This window comes from Gasterosteus aculeatus, chromosome 9, assembly GCF_964276395.1.
Source record: "Gasterosteus aculeatus chromosome 9, fGasAcu3.hap1.1, whole genome shotgun sequence".
NCBI classification, from domain to species: domain Eukaryota; kingdom Metazoa; phylum Chordata; class Actinopteri; order Perciformes; family Gasterosteidae; genus Gasterosteus; species Gasterosteus aculeatus.
In genome coordinates this window covers 22,475,908-22,489,303 of record NC_135696.1, presented here as the reverse complement: position 1 = coordinate 22,489,303, position 13,396 = coordinate 22,475,908, and the positions used below count along the sequence as shown (strand labels likewise).

Here is a 13,396-nt window from a genome sequence, read left to right as displayed (position 1 = left end):
TTTCTTAAAGCCAATTTATTGGATTTCAATGAAATCACACACACAAGTAATGTAGCAGCACAGCTATAATTAAAGCATCATGAATATTCTGCTACAAGCCACTAATTCTGATGGTTTAAGGCAAGTTTAACAGTAAAACACATTTCAGCAACAATGAAAGTCAAAGTTCTCTACCAATGCAATTAAGAATAAAAGAACATTTAACATAAAAACAGTGATTCAAGAGCAAAGAGAATGAAATAAAAACTACAGTTTTAACTTTGTAAAGACCTCAGATAATAACTTGTGGTAATGAAGGGAAATGTGTCCACTGGTTCCTGTCTCCGTCCAGGTGAGTCTCCCTCTGGTTTCACTGCATCTGAAGAAGATCACATGAAGTTATTCCTCAGAAACGGAAGCAGGAAGTTGTTTTGAGTTGCAGCAGACTGACACCTGGCTGACCTTCACACCTGGTCCTCCTGCTCCTCTGGGTCTTCTCTCTGTGCTGCCATGTCTGAGAGGTCCTCATACTCAGGATGAAGGTCCATCTGATGGAGAGACGATGAGAGTCAAAGGCCTCAGAGAAGCAGTTCAGATACAACCGACCCTCGGCTAAGCCCCTCCCCCAACGCACACTGTACATTCCTACGTTAGCAACCGTAACTAGGGACCAGAGGCCTTTAGAGGGTTGATGTCACTTATGGATTAAACATGTGGAAGACTGAATCCATCAACGACCAATAAAAACTCCTTTGTTTGCTCCGAGGTAAGATGCTAATGACGTTAGCTAGCTTAGCATTCAATTCATTTTATTTTGTAGAGCCCAAAATCGCAGATTACAAATTAGCCTCAGAGGGCTTTACAGCCTGAACACATACGACATCCTCGGCCCTGAAACCCTCCATCGGCACAGAGAAACTCCCCAAACAATGAAAAAACTCTTCCAAGAGGGAAAAAGGGAAGAAACCTCAGTGAGAAGATCAGAGGAGGATCCGTCTCCTGATGGACAGACTACAACGATGTCATGTGTACAGAATGAACAATGTATAATACATGAGACTATATGACAGGAAGGATGAATATAAATTATTCTCATTAATGTGTGATGTGTGAGATCCTTGTTTGTTGCTGGTGTGAAACAACAAGTACAACTAGAAACGTTTGCAAGACCTTTAGTTGTTGTGGCTTAAAAGCATCCCAACAAATATTAAAGAAAGGACTAAAGCTCATATGAAGCATTCCAACAATAACATTAAGCCTGCAGGAGAACATGCAGTGTGGTTTGTTGCAGCAAGACTCTCTACGATGACCCTTTGGTGAGTTCTGTCTCTGAGGACAAATGTCTCACCTCCACAGCCTCTCTGGACTCATGTGGTTCAGTGGTGGAGCTCACAGCTTTCTTCTTCCTGCATTCAGTCATAAAACAAACAGATACACAAATAGAGTCAACAAATATACCTTTATCTTCACTATTGAAGGACCTTTTCAAAGTAAAAGCTCAGTGAGGATGAGTTCTAGTTGTTTTACCTCGTCCACAGACAGAAGACAAGCAGAAGAATCAGCATCACAGAGACCAGAGTCCACCTGGTGATGTGAATTATCCTTGTTGTTCTACCAACAGCTGGAGACACACAGTTATTAGACAAACAGCACGTTACCTCATCAGAAGGACTTGATTCATGGATAAACGTGCAGGAGATGCTGTTTGTTGATCAGACGATTCCTGTCATGGAGAAACTCACCAGACTCAGTAATCAGAAGTAAGGTGGAGTTACTACGTCCCATCTCGTTCTGGGCTTCACAGTAATAATTCCCACTGTGTTCAGCTGTGAAGTCAGTGATGGTGAAGATCTGTCCTGATGCTCGTGGTGAGTCTTCATGCTCCTTGTACCAGGTGTAGTTAGCTGCTGGGTTAGCATCAGTGCTACAGGTCAGAGTCACTGAATCGCCCTCCAGCATCTCAGCAGAGGGACTCACTGACACAGAGGGACGCTGTGGACCATCTGGAGGAGACGTGTCAACATATTGTTACAAGTTAGAGTTCAATAAATAGACGTTAATAACAAAACACTACCTCCGTAGTGATTATGTTGCTTTTAAAAAGGTTGTTTCACTCACATTTCACATCGATAGAGATGAAGTCAGACGTCTTCCTCCCCAGCTGGTTCTCAGCTGTACAGGAATAATTTCCAGAGTCAGAGGACTGGATGGAGCTGAAGACCAGCTGAGGTTCTTCACTGAGAAGACGAGGGTCTGACGTTCCATCCTCTTTGTACCAGGTGTAGCTAGCTGCTGGGTTAGCATCAGCGCTACAGGTCAGAGTCACTGAATCGCCCTCCAGCATCTCAGCAGAGGGACTCACTGACACAGAGGGACGCTGTGGACCATCTGGTGGAGACGTGAATAAACATACTAAGAGGTTAGAAGATGTTAGCGTAGATAGTTGATCATTTGAATGAATACTTGTGTGTCTTTCTCTCAGACTATCTCTAGTATTCATCACAGCAGCTGTCACAGGTGAGACTCCTGCTGGTGTAAAGTGACAATAAGCAGCCTTTAATCCTTTGTAATGTTCATATCTCCACACATTCTTCTCTTTAGATGCTGCTTGTGTCCTTAGCTCAGTCTGTCCTCTCACTTCTAGTTGTTGTAGGAGTTATTGATTGTTTCCTCCACCAGCTGACACGTCACTTCTACTTATGTTCTGGAATAATTCACTTGAGTCTTTATGAAAATCACATTATTCTGTCTGCTGATGGTTTATATTTGTGTTTCTATTAATAAGAGAATGACATAAATAAAGATCTGTGTCTCCTTTAACATTTAGACTCCAGTGTGTTTACAGCTGTGATTAGAATCATATTGTTGTGTCAGTGTGTGAGTGACTCTTCTACACGTAGACTGCAGGGGCCGGGGATTGAACCAGCAACCCTCTGGTCAGTGGACCACGGCTCCACCTCCTGAGGAACGTTGTGCTTCATCTTTTTGATGCCTCTAGTTTACATGCAGCGGTCTGGTGCCTCCATGTGAGATGTTGGTGAAGCTCCACAGGCCGACACAGTGGAGTGAACTTACACACTGCAGGAGAATCTTCACCAGAAGATCCAATTAAATAACAGGAATATCTGTCTGTAGAACCAGAGGAGACTAGAAGAGAAGATCCTGTCTCGATGTTCTCTTCATTCTTGTACCAGACGTATTCAGGATGATCAGGCAGAACACAGCTGCTGTGACACGTCAGCTCCAACCAGGTAGAATCTGATCTTCTCACCTGCACCTGGAGACCTGAATCTGTGAATATTATTTATTAAAGTGTCAACATTCACAGAAGACATTTATACTCTAGTTTTCTAGATGTTGAACATTTGTAGATGATTAATATGTGAATTAAAATGTTACCTGTGACAGACAAAGTGACTCCAGGTGAACCAGTATATTTCTCTCCTGGTTTGTTTGTCATGAATGTGAATTTGTACTCAGCTGAGTCGCTCTCTCTCACGTCTCTGATGATCAGATAACAAGTCTTACTATAACATCTGTCCGTCACACGGCCTGAATACTCAGAGTCTGTTCTCAGATCCACAGGTTCACCATCTTTCTCTTTAGTGAACCAGAATCTGTCCTTTATATCATAGTAATATATTCCAGGTGGGTATGTGATGTCACAGATTATATTCACTGTTGATCCTTTTACAGTACAGACGTCAGTCTGCTGGTAATTCACTCTCCATCCATTCTGACTCTGTATCACTGTAACACAGCACATCAGGAACCACAGTCACACTCAGAACAACATCACAGGACACACTCTCATTGGTAGTTTACTGAAGAGAAAAGATATTATGAGAAATATGAAAATCATTGAGTTTATAGAAAGTAATGAAAGAGTCCACGATGTCCACATGGACTCTGCAGCTGGAAGGAACAGCGACGTATTGAACCTGTGGACCTGAAAAAGCTCAAGTTGAAGTATTAGAAGGGTTTGGTTGATGAGAAGAAGAGTGTCTTTGCTCTGTGCTCTTCTGTCTGTGGTCAGTCTGCTGCAGAGTGGAGATGGAAACTGTAGAGAAATGCAGAACTCTGAGGGGAACGATACTGTGACATATAGATCACACCTCACTGATGACTCAGCGCTCAGCATCCGGCTGTCAATCAACTATCTGTGACACGGATCAAAGTTACGAAATGTCCCAAAAATCCTTCAAGAAGAAGAACAAACGTCCTCAGAGTGAAAAACGGCCTCTTAATGCAAAGAAACGCTGCTGAGCGGTTAGAGGACGTTCAACAGGGACAAATCCTTCAGAGCGTTTCTCCCTTGTTAATGTTTAGTCACTAATTGTGTTTCATGACATCAGACCTGTGTATTAACTGAAAACATGGGGTCCGATCAGTAAATGCAAATGCGCACAGAGAAATTGTTTTTCACGGAGATTAAATGTTGGTTAAAGAGTTGCCAAAACTACCATCAATGCTGCCAACATAACCGGGACCCCAATTTGAACCTTTCACAATAAGATGTCCCGCTTCAACACCGCCAAATTACACAATAAAAGAGCTTTCATCGTCGCCCGAGTCTTCTTCTTTCTCTCATCAAATTAACTTTGCTGCAGTAGTTAGACTTGTACATTTCTGAATATATTCATGAGATTTGACACTTAGATTTGTTGACATGTAGGAATGAACATTATTAACATTTTAGAGGTGATCAACAAAGCGTAATAACGGAAACAGCGTGAAGGGCGTGTGTCCAGGCCTCCGCAATTCACATCACGCGTCATTTATCTGACGCTTTTATCCAAAGCCACTTACAATCAGAACATTTCAACCATCAGGACACAAACTCAGAAGAACAAGAAACAAGAAAGTGTGATTTCATCAAATAAGCCGATGTACAACTCGCTGTAGATAAGAACCATTATGAGTCCAATGTGCTACAAATACATTCACAAACAAATGAGCATAAATCACAATTTATTCATGTGTGTCCTGGAATGCATTTGTGAATCTTTCTGTGTGCATTTGCAACTATTGACACTGATCGGACGCCATAAAAACACAGCTCCCTGTGTGTGTGTGAGGTGTGTAACGGCCTCACAATATAAATGTAGAAGTACAGTACCTTGTACAGAGAGAAGGAAGACGACTAATCCACCGGCTGATGGACTCATAGCTGCTCCTCTGTGTTCAATCAGCAGATCAGAAACTCTTTATTCAGTAAGTCACCAGAAACACGTCTACATTAAAGAGGAGGCTGATGTCTCTGAGGTCAGCTCGTCTCTTCTGGAGTTGGTAACAAGCTGCTGTTCATCCCCAGCAGAGCTTCCTTCCTCTTTCCGTCATTAGTGTGCATGAGCTGCAGAACAAGAAGCTGCTTTAATGTTAACGTCTTACTTCTGCTAAAAGGAAACATCATAAAAGTGTTGTTAATATGTGAAGATCATCTTGATGAACCTGTAAGCAGCATAAACGTCTCTTCATTCTCTGTAATAATTCACATTAAGTGAAAGGCTGCAGTGTGACGTCCTCCTGTGCACATGTAGATAAATATGTCCTCTCTGCAGCTCTTCATACGTCTTCCTCACATTCACTGCAGGACACAAACAACACAAACAAGCTGTCAACTCACACAAGTGTTGCTTTATTCATTTAATGTTCACACATTTCCATTACAATATGAACATTGAAGCTGAGCAGCGCTGGACGCGTCCTCGCGCACGTCGCTGTTTAACGGCGCCGGGAATCTTTCAGCATTATTGAATTCCCTCATTCCAGGTTTGCAGAGCTTTAGTTTCTGCCCGTAGGAATCAGATGGACCAGGACGGCGCCACAGTGTCCCAGTGCAGTCTTGTCCTCTCCGGTGGGACATTTAATGAGCTGTCTGTACTTAGGAAGTTCACGGCTGAGATGTCCCCGAGGACAATAACTAAGGAGTCCCCCCTCAGAATGCGCTGCAGTCGCTGCACAGCTCATCTCTCTACGTGGCGTCTCAGGCCTCCAAGGAAATGCATGAAGACCACGTCCGGGCGTGAACCGGGAAGAAGCTTTGTGCGAATCATTTTCTCCACCTGGGCCGATATACGGCTGAACCCGGCAAAGATCGGTCTGCAGGCGCTAAAAAGGAGCGTTCCATGAGGAGGAGAATACGGGGACCTTCACCTCCTCATGGCGTCGGGTCAGTCTCACCAAGAACACACGGTTACTGAGACGGATCAAAGCATGTGGAAATCCTGAATACGAGTATGAGTCTTAAAATGAGTCAAGTTAGGTCAAAAAATACTAAGTAGTGAAATATTTTTCTCGTAAAAAAAAGTATAAAATTGTATATTTATTTGAAAACATGATCAATACAAGAAGACTTCAATCGTTCTAAAATTAAAATTTCAGCCTCATTTACATTATTCATTTAGTTGACGCTGTTATCCAAAGTGATGTACAATAAGTGCAATAAATCAATAAAGAGGGTACAGAACCAGAACCACAAGAACCAAGCAGCTTTCGAGACAGCCAAACTACAGACTTGGCAGCGTCATATCAGAAGAGGAGATCATCGCTCTTATTGTGAAAGGGTCCCTGTTATGACACACGTGGCTGGTGGACCAGGAGCTTCAGGGCCGAGTGATTTGAAAGTGCAGCTTCTGCAGACTGTCGGGGTCGGCCTCCGGCCCGTCTGCAGAGGTCACGTACCCCGGGTAGGTGTGGTGAAACCTTGGAGGCGGAGCTTCACCAGCTCCGTCCTGTGAAGGCGCCGCCTTCTCCTGAAGCAGCGGTATCAACTTGGCGTGAGCGTAGTCGATCTCAAAGCCCTCAAAAATAAGCCCCACCCCCCAGGCGCCCAGCGCCTCCTGCAGAACCCTGGCCGCCGTCCGGCTGGCCAGCACCAGTCCCACGTAGTCCTCTTGGTCCAGTCTGAATATGTCCGAGGTCAGAGGCCGGCGCGGGACCAGCACGGTGAAGCCGGTGGCGTTGGGGAACGGCGTGAGGAAGGCCACGTGACCCTCGTCCTCCCACACACGCCAGTGAGGCTCCTCCCCACGGACAATGCGCGAGAAGAGGCCCTGGTGAGCTGGGTCGGCCCCCAGGAAGGTGAGGTCGGCCGGGGCCTCGGGGGGGCGGATCTTGGTCTGGGTTCGGGTCAGGCTGGCGTCGCTCCAACGGGGAGCGTTCTTGGAGGTGCAGTAGCCCGGGTCGTTGTCGCTGTGTTCCCCGCCTTCCGACAGGTGGGGGCGCCACCCTGCATCTAGACCATGGAGGGGCAGGACCAGGATCTGAAAAGCCACATTGGAGCCTTTAGGAAGTGCAGACAGTTCACGGATAAAGATTAGTTTATAGAACCCTACATGATATGATGGTGATTTACAGGCGTCGTATGAAGGGAAGCAGTGATGATCACAATACTCAGTGTATGTAGCTCACCTGGGCCGGCCGGTCCCGGTGGGGTCGGCTCACCAGCGCACACCTGTGGACGCCCAGACGCTCGCACAGCAGTCCGGCCACCGCCCGCGCCCCCAGCAGCCAGGACAGGAAGACCGGCTCCTCCAGCTGGAAGACACCCACCCCCAGGCCGCCGGGCGCACCCCCCTCCAGGACCACAACGCCGGGGGTCCAGGGCCGCGGGTGGAGGTACGCCACCAGGCCCTCCGACTGCCAGACCACATGACGGGGGAGAGCGGAGGACATTCTGTAGGAGCCGGGCCAACAAATTGGACATTAAAACGGCGAATCCTGAATAAATCACTTCCTGTTCCCGTGATGTCGTCGCTTGACTGCTTTATTTGTATTGTTTATCATTACGTCATATATCTGTAATAATCAACATTTATATCACAATATGTATAAGAAAACTCATGTGCATGAAACGCGAGTATCCTCATGACGTCATCCCCATGGGACCGTCACGTGCTTCGTGGCTCGAGCTCCTAACGTTTTCCCCGCCGCACCGGTTCCCTCAGCGGGGGGTCCCGTTTAACCGCAGTCCGGCCGTGAGAGCGAACCGTGGGAACGAGCAGCGCGGACCCGACTTACCTTCTGACGAACGACCGCGCAACCTGCATCCGGGGCACCCGGGGCCGCTTCCGGGTCCCACCGACCTGCTGGCCGCCGCGGAACGACGCGCCGACGTCACTGAAAGAGGGAAACCAAACCAAACAGCCTGCTCGCCTTCTGTCTCGCACCTCTCCTGTCCTCCAGGGGGACACGGGACAGGTCTGAAGATGAGCTCACGGCGAGTTAGGAAATGGCCGACAGAACGCGGGCAGCGTCCACCGCGTTGCGTCATAATCACGCGACGGGTGACGTCACTGACGTGGGTCCGTGGAAGAAACTAACAAAAGGATACAAAAAACTACTAAATCGGTTATCATAAGACATGACATACACAGTTAGTCATTAGTTTAAATATTTATACACACACACACATATAAAATAAAATAATAAAATTCCAGCTAATGGGGCACTTTTCTCAAACAGGGCAAACGGGGCAGGTGCTTGAACACCACTAGGGGGTCTGTCCGTGCACGTGTGTGCCAGCAGCTGTAATACATTCTAAGACATAATAAAGTAAAGTAAAAATTAACTCCAGCGTAGTTATTGTGCAGAAGGGCGGTTAAGAACAGCTGAAAGGCAATGAATACACATGTGTGAAAGTTATCTTCCACTTGTTAACTTTGTTAAGTGACTACGTCAAGCTTATTAGATTAGATATATATTAACCTAAGAAATATAAAACGGAACTAGTTAGACTTCATTTAATCGCATACATGCTTCTAAAATGCATCAAAAGTATGTTCGAATGTAAAAACAAGTAAAAAAATTCAACATATTTGTATTTATAAAAATGAAATAAGACATATGTTCCAATGGAAAGAGGACATTTTCTAATTTTCTCTCAAAGGAAGAAAAAAAAGACGTTTATTGTCCTTTAAAAAATGTAATCAAACATAACCCCCCATCGGTCACTGACATGTAAGACTAAAGACTGTTTCCTTTCTAATGTTGACGTTTTCCAGCTGACCTACATCTCACAAACGGCCCGTGTTTAATGCCCAATGTGGGTCTATTTCGTCAGCTGTGTTTCGACGTCGCGCCTCCAACCAATCACCGACCCGACCCGAGCGGAGCAGCGCGCCGCTGTGCGTGATGCAGCTCGGTGTTCATTCACCACGTGCTGACACGTTTCCTCTGAGAGGTCGGAACGCGCCGATGCATAAAACAAACCCGCCCCCGCGGAGTGACACCGCGGACGCACATGACGGGCGGTGGCTCGGCTGCGTACATATAGCACAGGGACTCGCTCCGGCCGCGGTTCCTCGCCTCGCTCCGCTCCACGAACGTCCACCTCTCAGTGAACGCGCGCCCGCGTCAAAATGTCAGCTTAACGGCGTGCAGCGGCTCTCCTCGCATCGGCAACAACCCGGCAGTGCAGCGGCTAAGTGCACTGGCTATTTCCGGCAAAATGGCGTAAGTGTTTTTGTCTTGCTATCAGCAGTTTTAAACCCGCGCGAGAGCCTCAGCGTCATTGGGACTAGCGCTAGCTAGTGATGCTAACAGACCTGTGTTTAATGTGCTGTTGGCTTTTACGAGAGCCGGGACGTGAATCCCGAAGGGAACTTCTCCTGCTCAGTACCCGGCGATGGGGTCAAACTGCCGGCTGTCAGTGAAGGAAGTTCCCGCCGGCGGGGACAACTTTGCCCTCCCCGATATTCTTTTTAACCGTCGTGTCAGTTAACGACCATGACTTTTAAAGCCCCTCCATTTTAAACACTTTGTAGGTGTTCCTACGCGACAACGCGGCCGTTCTTCCAACATTTACAGTGTTTGTGTTGTAATTAAAACGCTTGACAACGTGGCGTGTGTTCAAAATGGCGCACGCGGGCGCTCCCCCCTTTCTCCCGGCCGTCGGACGGCTCCTTGTTGTGAAAATGGCGGTTCCCCGCCCACACCTCTACGGCGACCCGCCAGGAGGGCGGGGCCAGCGGGCCCAGGCATGCCCAAATTAGGCAATGTTGTCCCCGGTGTGAGGGAGGAGCGTGTCTCCATGACGCCGTCTTGTCACTTCAGTGGCAGGGATCGGCCTAAATATAGACCCGCCCCCCCTCCGTATGTTAGACGTTAACGACCAAAGCGGCTCACAGAGAACCGTTCTGTTAACATTTCAATGATGCAAATATTCAAATTAAAGTGTGAGGATTAACACCAATAAAGCAAATATACATAATAGTTTATTGGGGGAAAAATGCAACAAGCATGTGTAGTTTTCCATTTATACAGATTGAGATGTATGTTTCAATCATGCAGTTGTGTTTTTACAAATATTCCCCGTCAGATTTCAGTTTTTCTGCACACATTGAACATTTTTCTCCTCGTAACCTTCATTTCTCTTTCTCACAGGTCTCTATCGGCAAACACCCTCAGCTTTGCTGCCCTCGCCAGCAGAACCGAACCCCTGGACTCCCTGACGCTGTCAGACTCGCCTGTGTTTTTATTCACCGCCACACGGCCGACAGCGACCATCAGCCACAGCCATGACCCTCTGCCCGCTGGCCGCGGAGGCCCTGTACTTAGGTTGGTTTATGTCAAATGTTTCAGAACCACCGATACAAAACGTTAGGGCACGTTAGGGATGATCGGGGGCGCCGGGAACCGCAAGGTTGGCGGTTGGAGCCCCAGCTGCTCCATGTCCCACGTTGAAGTGTCCCTGAGAAAGACCCTGAATTGCTCCCTGGACGAAAGAGTCACGGGTTAGAAATGTTATGAAAGTCTTTGGATAAAAGCGTCCGCTTAATGTGGTGATTCTTCTTTTCCTCAGGGCCCTCGCTTCTGACGGCTGACCCCATGGGGCCCCTTCTGGACCAAAATGAAGAAGCTCTTTCTCCCTCCTCCTCTCTAGAGGGGAAGGCACCAGCTTCGCCCCCCCTCTCTTTCTCCTCCCCTCCTGTCTCCCCCACTCCCCCCTCCTTGTTCCTGGGAACCAAGGCCCGAGCGGACTCCCCGTCCCTCCCCTGGCTGGGAGCCGGCGACCTGCTCAGCGCCACCATTGGACCAGACGACGGAAACGGTGAGACTTGAAAATGATCAGAAAGCCGAGCGGGTTTCACACTCTGAGAAACGTCTTTGATCGAAGAACTTGAGACTGAACGTTTTCCACCGCGTGAGCTCGTAAACTTCAGAACGATGATGTTCAGGCCGTTGGTGAATATAATAAAGACTCTTCAGTGTTTTGCTTAGTCATTGTGATTCAGTTGTACTCGATGACCCTTTTTAAAGACTCAATGTCCCCACTGCCACGTTACCGATGTGCCATTTGTTAGTCAAACCTGACAATAAAAGGCGTGTGTGTGCTATGAAGGGCAGTGGCTTCTAGCAGCTGGTTTAAACTGGTTTTGAAGAATGTTGTTTCACAACGTCTCGTTTTGTCGCTGTGACCGTAACGATCATTTGGGACGGTCATCGTGGTGTCTGAATATTTGCTCACATGAGTCACAAACTACTCAGATTTACTTGATTCTCAGGACAAACTTATCGAGCTTTCACTCGGTCACAACAAAGTTGCCACGTAACATTTTTCAATACTTAATCTGATACTTTGTACTAAACTACATTTTAGAGGCAAATGATTTACTTTATTTTCATAATTTCATTCTAATGATCGTGTTTGCGTCTGCAGGGGAAAAGCTCCTTGTGACCATTTGCCTTCCTGCTGTAACGTTCAATGTGTCAAATGTTTCATTCTCATTTGCTTCCTCGCGGTTTGATTCACTTGGAATGACTGAATCCGCTCGTGTCTGCAGATGATGCGTTCGCTGGCATGGACTGGATGTCGGAGAAGATCGACCTGAGCGGCTTCGACCTGGACTCCCTCATGGGCTCGTCTGACGAGTGTCCCAGCTCCCCCGAGGACCTGCTGGCCTCCCTCGACTCCCACGTGGATCTGGACGTCGACTCCTTCAACGCGTCGGTCTCCTCGCCACATGGCGGCCTGGAGCTCTGCATGCCGCTCCCCTCGCTGGAGGGCGCCGAGGTGGCCCCCGACCAGCAGGTTGCGAAGGCGGAGCCTCCGTCTCCGGCCTCCACCCTGGAGCTGGGCAGTGAGGTGGACGTCCCGGACGCCGAGAAAACGCCAGCGCGCCTCTCCGCCGCCATCATTCCAGGTCCCAGCGAGGTCCTTCTGACCAGCAGCCCCATCGTGCTGTCTCTTCCCACCTCTGGTCACCTGGTTGTGGTCGTCGCCAACCAGGACGAGCCCCCCCTCGTCTCCATCCCCGACCCCTCGGCCATCCCGCCCCCACCAAGCGACTGCGACAGCGACTCCGGCATCGAGTCCGTTGCCGGCTCGCCTGCTCGCCTCCAGCCTCTGACCGCCGGGTCCTCCAGGACCAAACCCTACTCCAAACCAGAGCCCTCCTCCACCACCAAGACCCCCAAGGTCAAATCTGTGTCCGGCGCTCCCAAGGTGGAGAAGAAGCTGAAGAAGATGGAGCAGAACAAGACGGCGGCCACGCGCTACAGACAGAAGAAGAGGGTGGAGCAGGACCTGCTGAACACTGAGTGCGAGGAGCTGGAGAAGAGGAACGGCGAGCTGTCGGACAAGGCGGACTCCATCAGCCGAGAGATCCAGTACCTCAAGGACCTGATGGAGGAGGTCCGGAAGCGCCGCGTCAAGTCCAGCTCGGTGGCGTAGCGGACGAGAGACGAACGAGTGGAACTCCATCAGCAGAAGAGTTAAACGGCTGGAAGCAAAGAGAAGCTCCTGGAAGTCGATGATGTTGGTATGAAGGGTGGTGCATCTGTTCCTCCCCCTCTGTCTCACTGCAGTACAGACTCAACAACCCCCCCCCCTCCCTCCCAGTATCTGATCCCAGATCAGCTCTCAGGAAGCGACTCCTCCCTCTTACCCAGAGTCGCCTCCTGTCCACCTTCCTCTTCTTCAGCTTCACGTCCAGAAAGAGGCCTCAAAGTATCGATGAATCCTGTTACTTGTTCTGTGTACATAGTTTCTCCTGCGTACTGGTAGTTTATTTAACTAAAGGCCTGATGACGTCATCAGAAGCTCAGCTGTTTGACTTTGCTCTTTTTCTAATAAATATCTATCGGTACTCTGAAGTGTCTCGACTGTTCGTTTGGTCCCAAAGAGCCTTTAAGGAAGCAGATGTACAACATTTCACCTCAGATGAATATTAAAGAAACTTTTCAGACGTCTGTAAATTAATCCCTAATGACTAATCATTGATCCTAAAGAAGTTACTTTTTCTTTTAGCTCATTAACTAAAAATTTCCCGCGATCAGTAAAGTTGAAGCTTAAATATACAAACTAATCTAATTGGTTTAATGAATCCTGCTGGTCGGACTGTTACGAGAAAGTGACAAATTTAAACCTCTAGTCCTGTTTCGTGGGGTCAAAGCCACTGGGAGTCTCCCTAAA

At 48.1% G+C, this 13,396-nt stretch overlaps 3 protein-coding genes across 6 annotated transcripts; 1 reads left to right on the top strand and 2 right to left on the bottom strand.

Annotated features, from left to right (window-relative positions):
• LOC120814930 (B-cell receptor CD22-like) lies at nt 1-5,303 on the bottom strand. Of its 4 annotated transcripts, none has more exons than XM_078079906.1 (9): nt 5,099-5,303; nt 3,379-3,729; nt 3,055-3,264; nt 2,098-2,367; nt 1,722-1,982; nt 1,507-1,600; nt 1,328-1,385; nt 442-527; nt 1-358 (listed from the first exon to the last, which is right to left on the bottom strand). In XM_078079906.1, exons 1-8 carry the CDS (start codon nt 5,145-5,147, stop codon nt 444-446), a joined length of 1,377 nt encoding a protein of 458 aa, XP_077936032.1. In that variant the 5' UTR covers nt 5,148-5,303; the 3' UTR covers nt 1-358; nt 442-443. The 4 variants fall into 4 exon arrangements, with proteins under 4 accessions (XP_077936032.1, XP_077936031.1, XP_077936033.1 ...); XM_078079905.1 differs by having other exon boundaries at nt 3,055-3,270; nt 5,099-5,291; XM_078079907.1 differs by lacking the exon at nt 1,722-1,982 and having other exon boundaries at nt 3,055-3,270; nt 5,099-5,292.
• Nucleotides 5,304-5,596: 293 nt separating this feature from the next.
• LOC120824653 (uncharacterized) lies at nt 5,597-8,269 on the bottom strand. Its single transcript, XM_040185589.2, has 3 exons — nt 8,002-8,269; nt 7,393-7,657; nt 5,597-7,244 (listed from the first exon to the last, which is right to left on the bottom strand). Exons 1-3 carry the CDS (start codon nt 8,028-8,030, stop codon nt 6,585-6,587), a joined length of 954 nt encoding a protein of 317 aa, XP_040041523.2. The 5' UTR covers nt 8,031-8,269; the 3' UTR covers nt 5,597-6,584.
• Nucleotides 8,270-9,122: 853 nt separating this feature from the next.
• On the top strand, nt 9,123-13,077 carry atf4a (activating transcription factor 4a). Its single transcript, XM_040185541.2, has 4 exons — nt 9,123-9,435; nt 10,366-10,539; nt 10,784-11,032; nt 11,766-13,077. Exons 2-4 carry the CDS (start codon nt 10,500-10,502, stop codon nt 12,653-12,655), a joined length of 1,179 nt encoding a protein of 392 aa, XP_040041475.2. The 5' UTR covers nt 9,123-9,435; nt 10,366-10,499; the 3' UTR covers nt 12,656-13,077.
• Nucleotides 13,078-13,396: the final 319 nt, after the last annotated feature.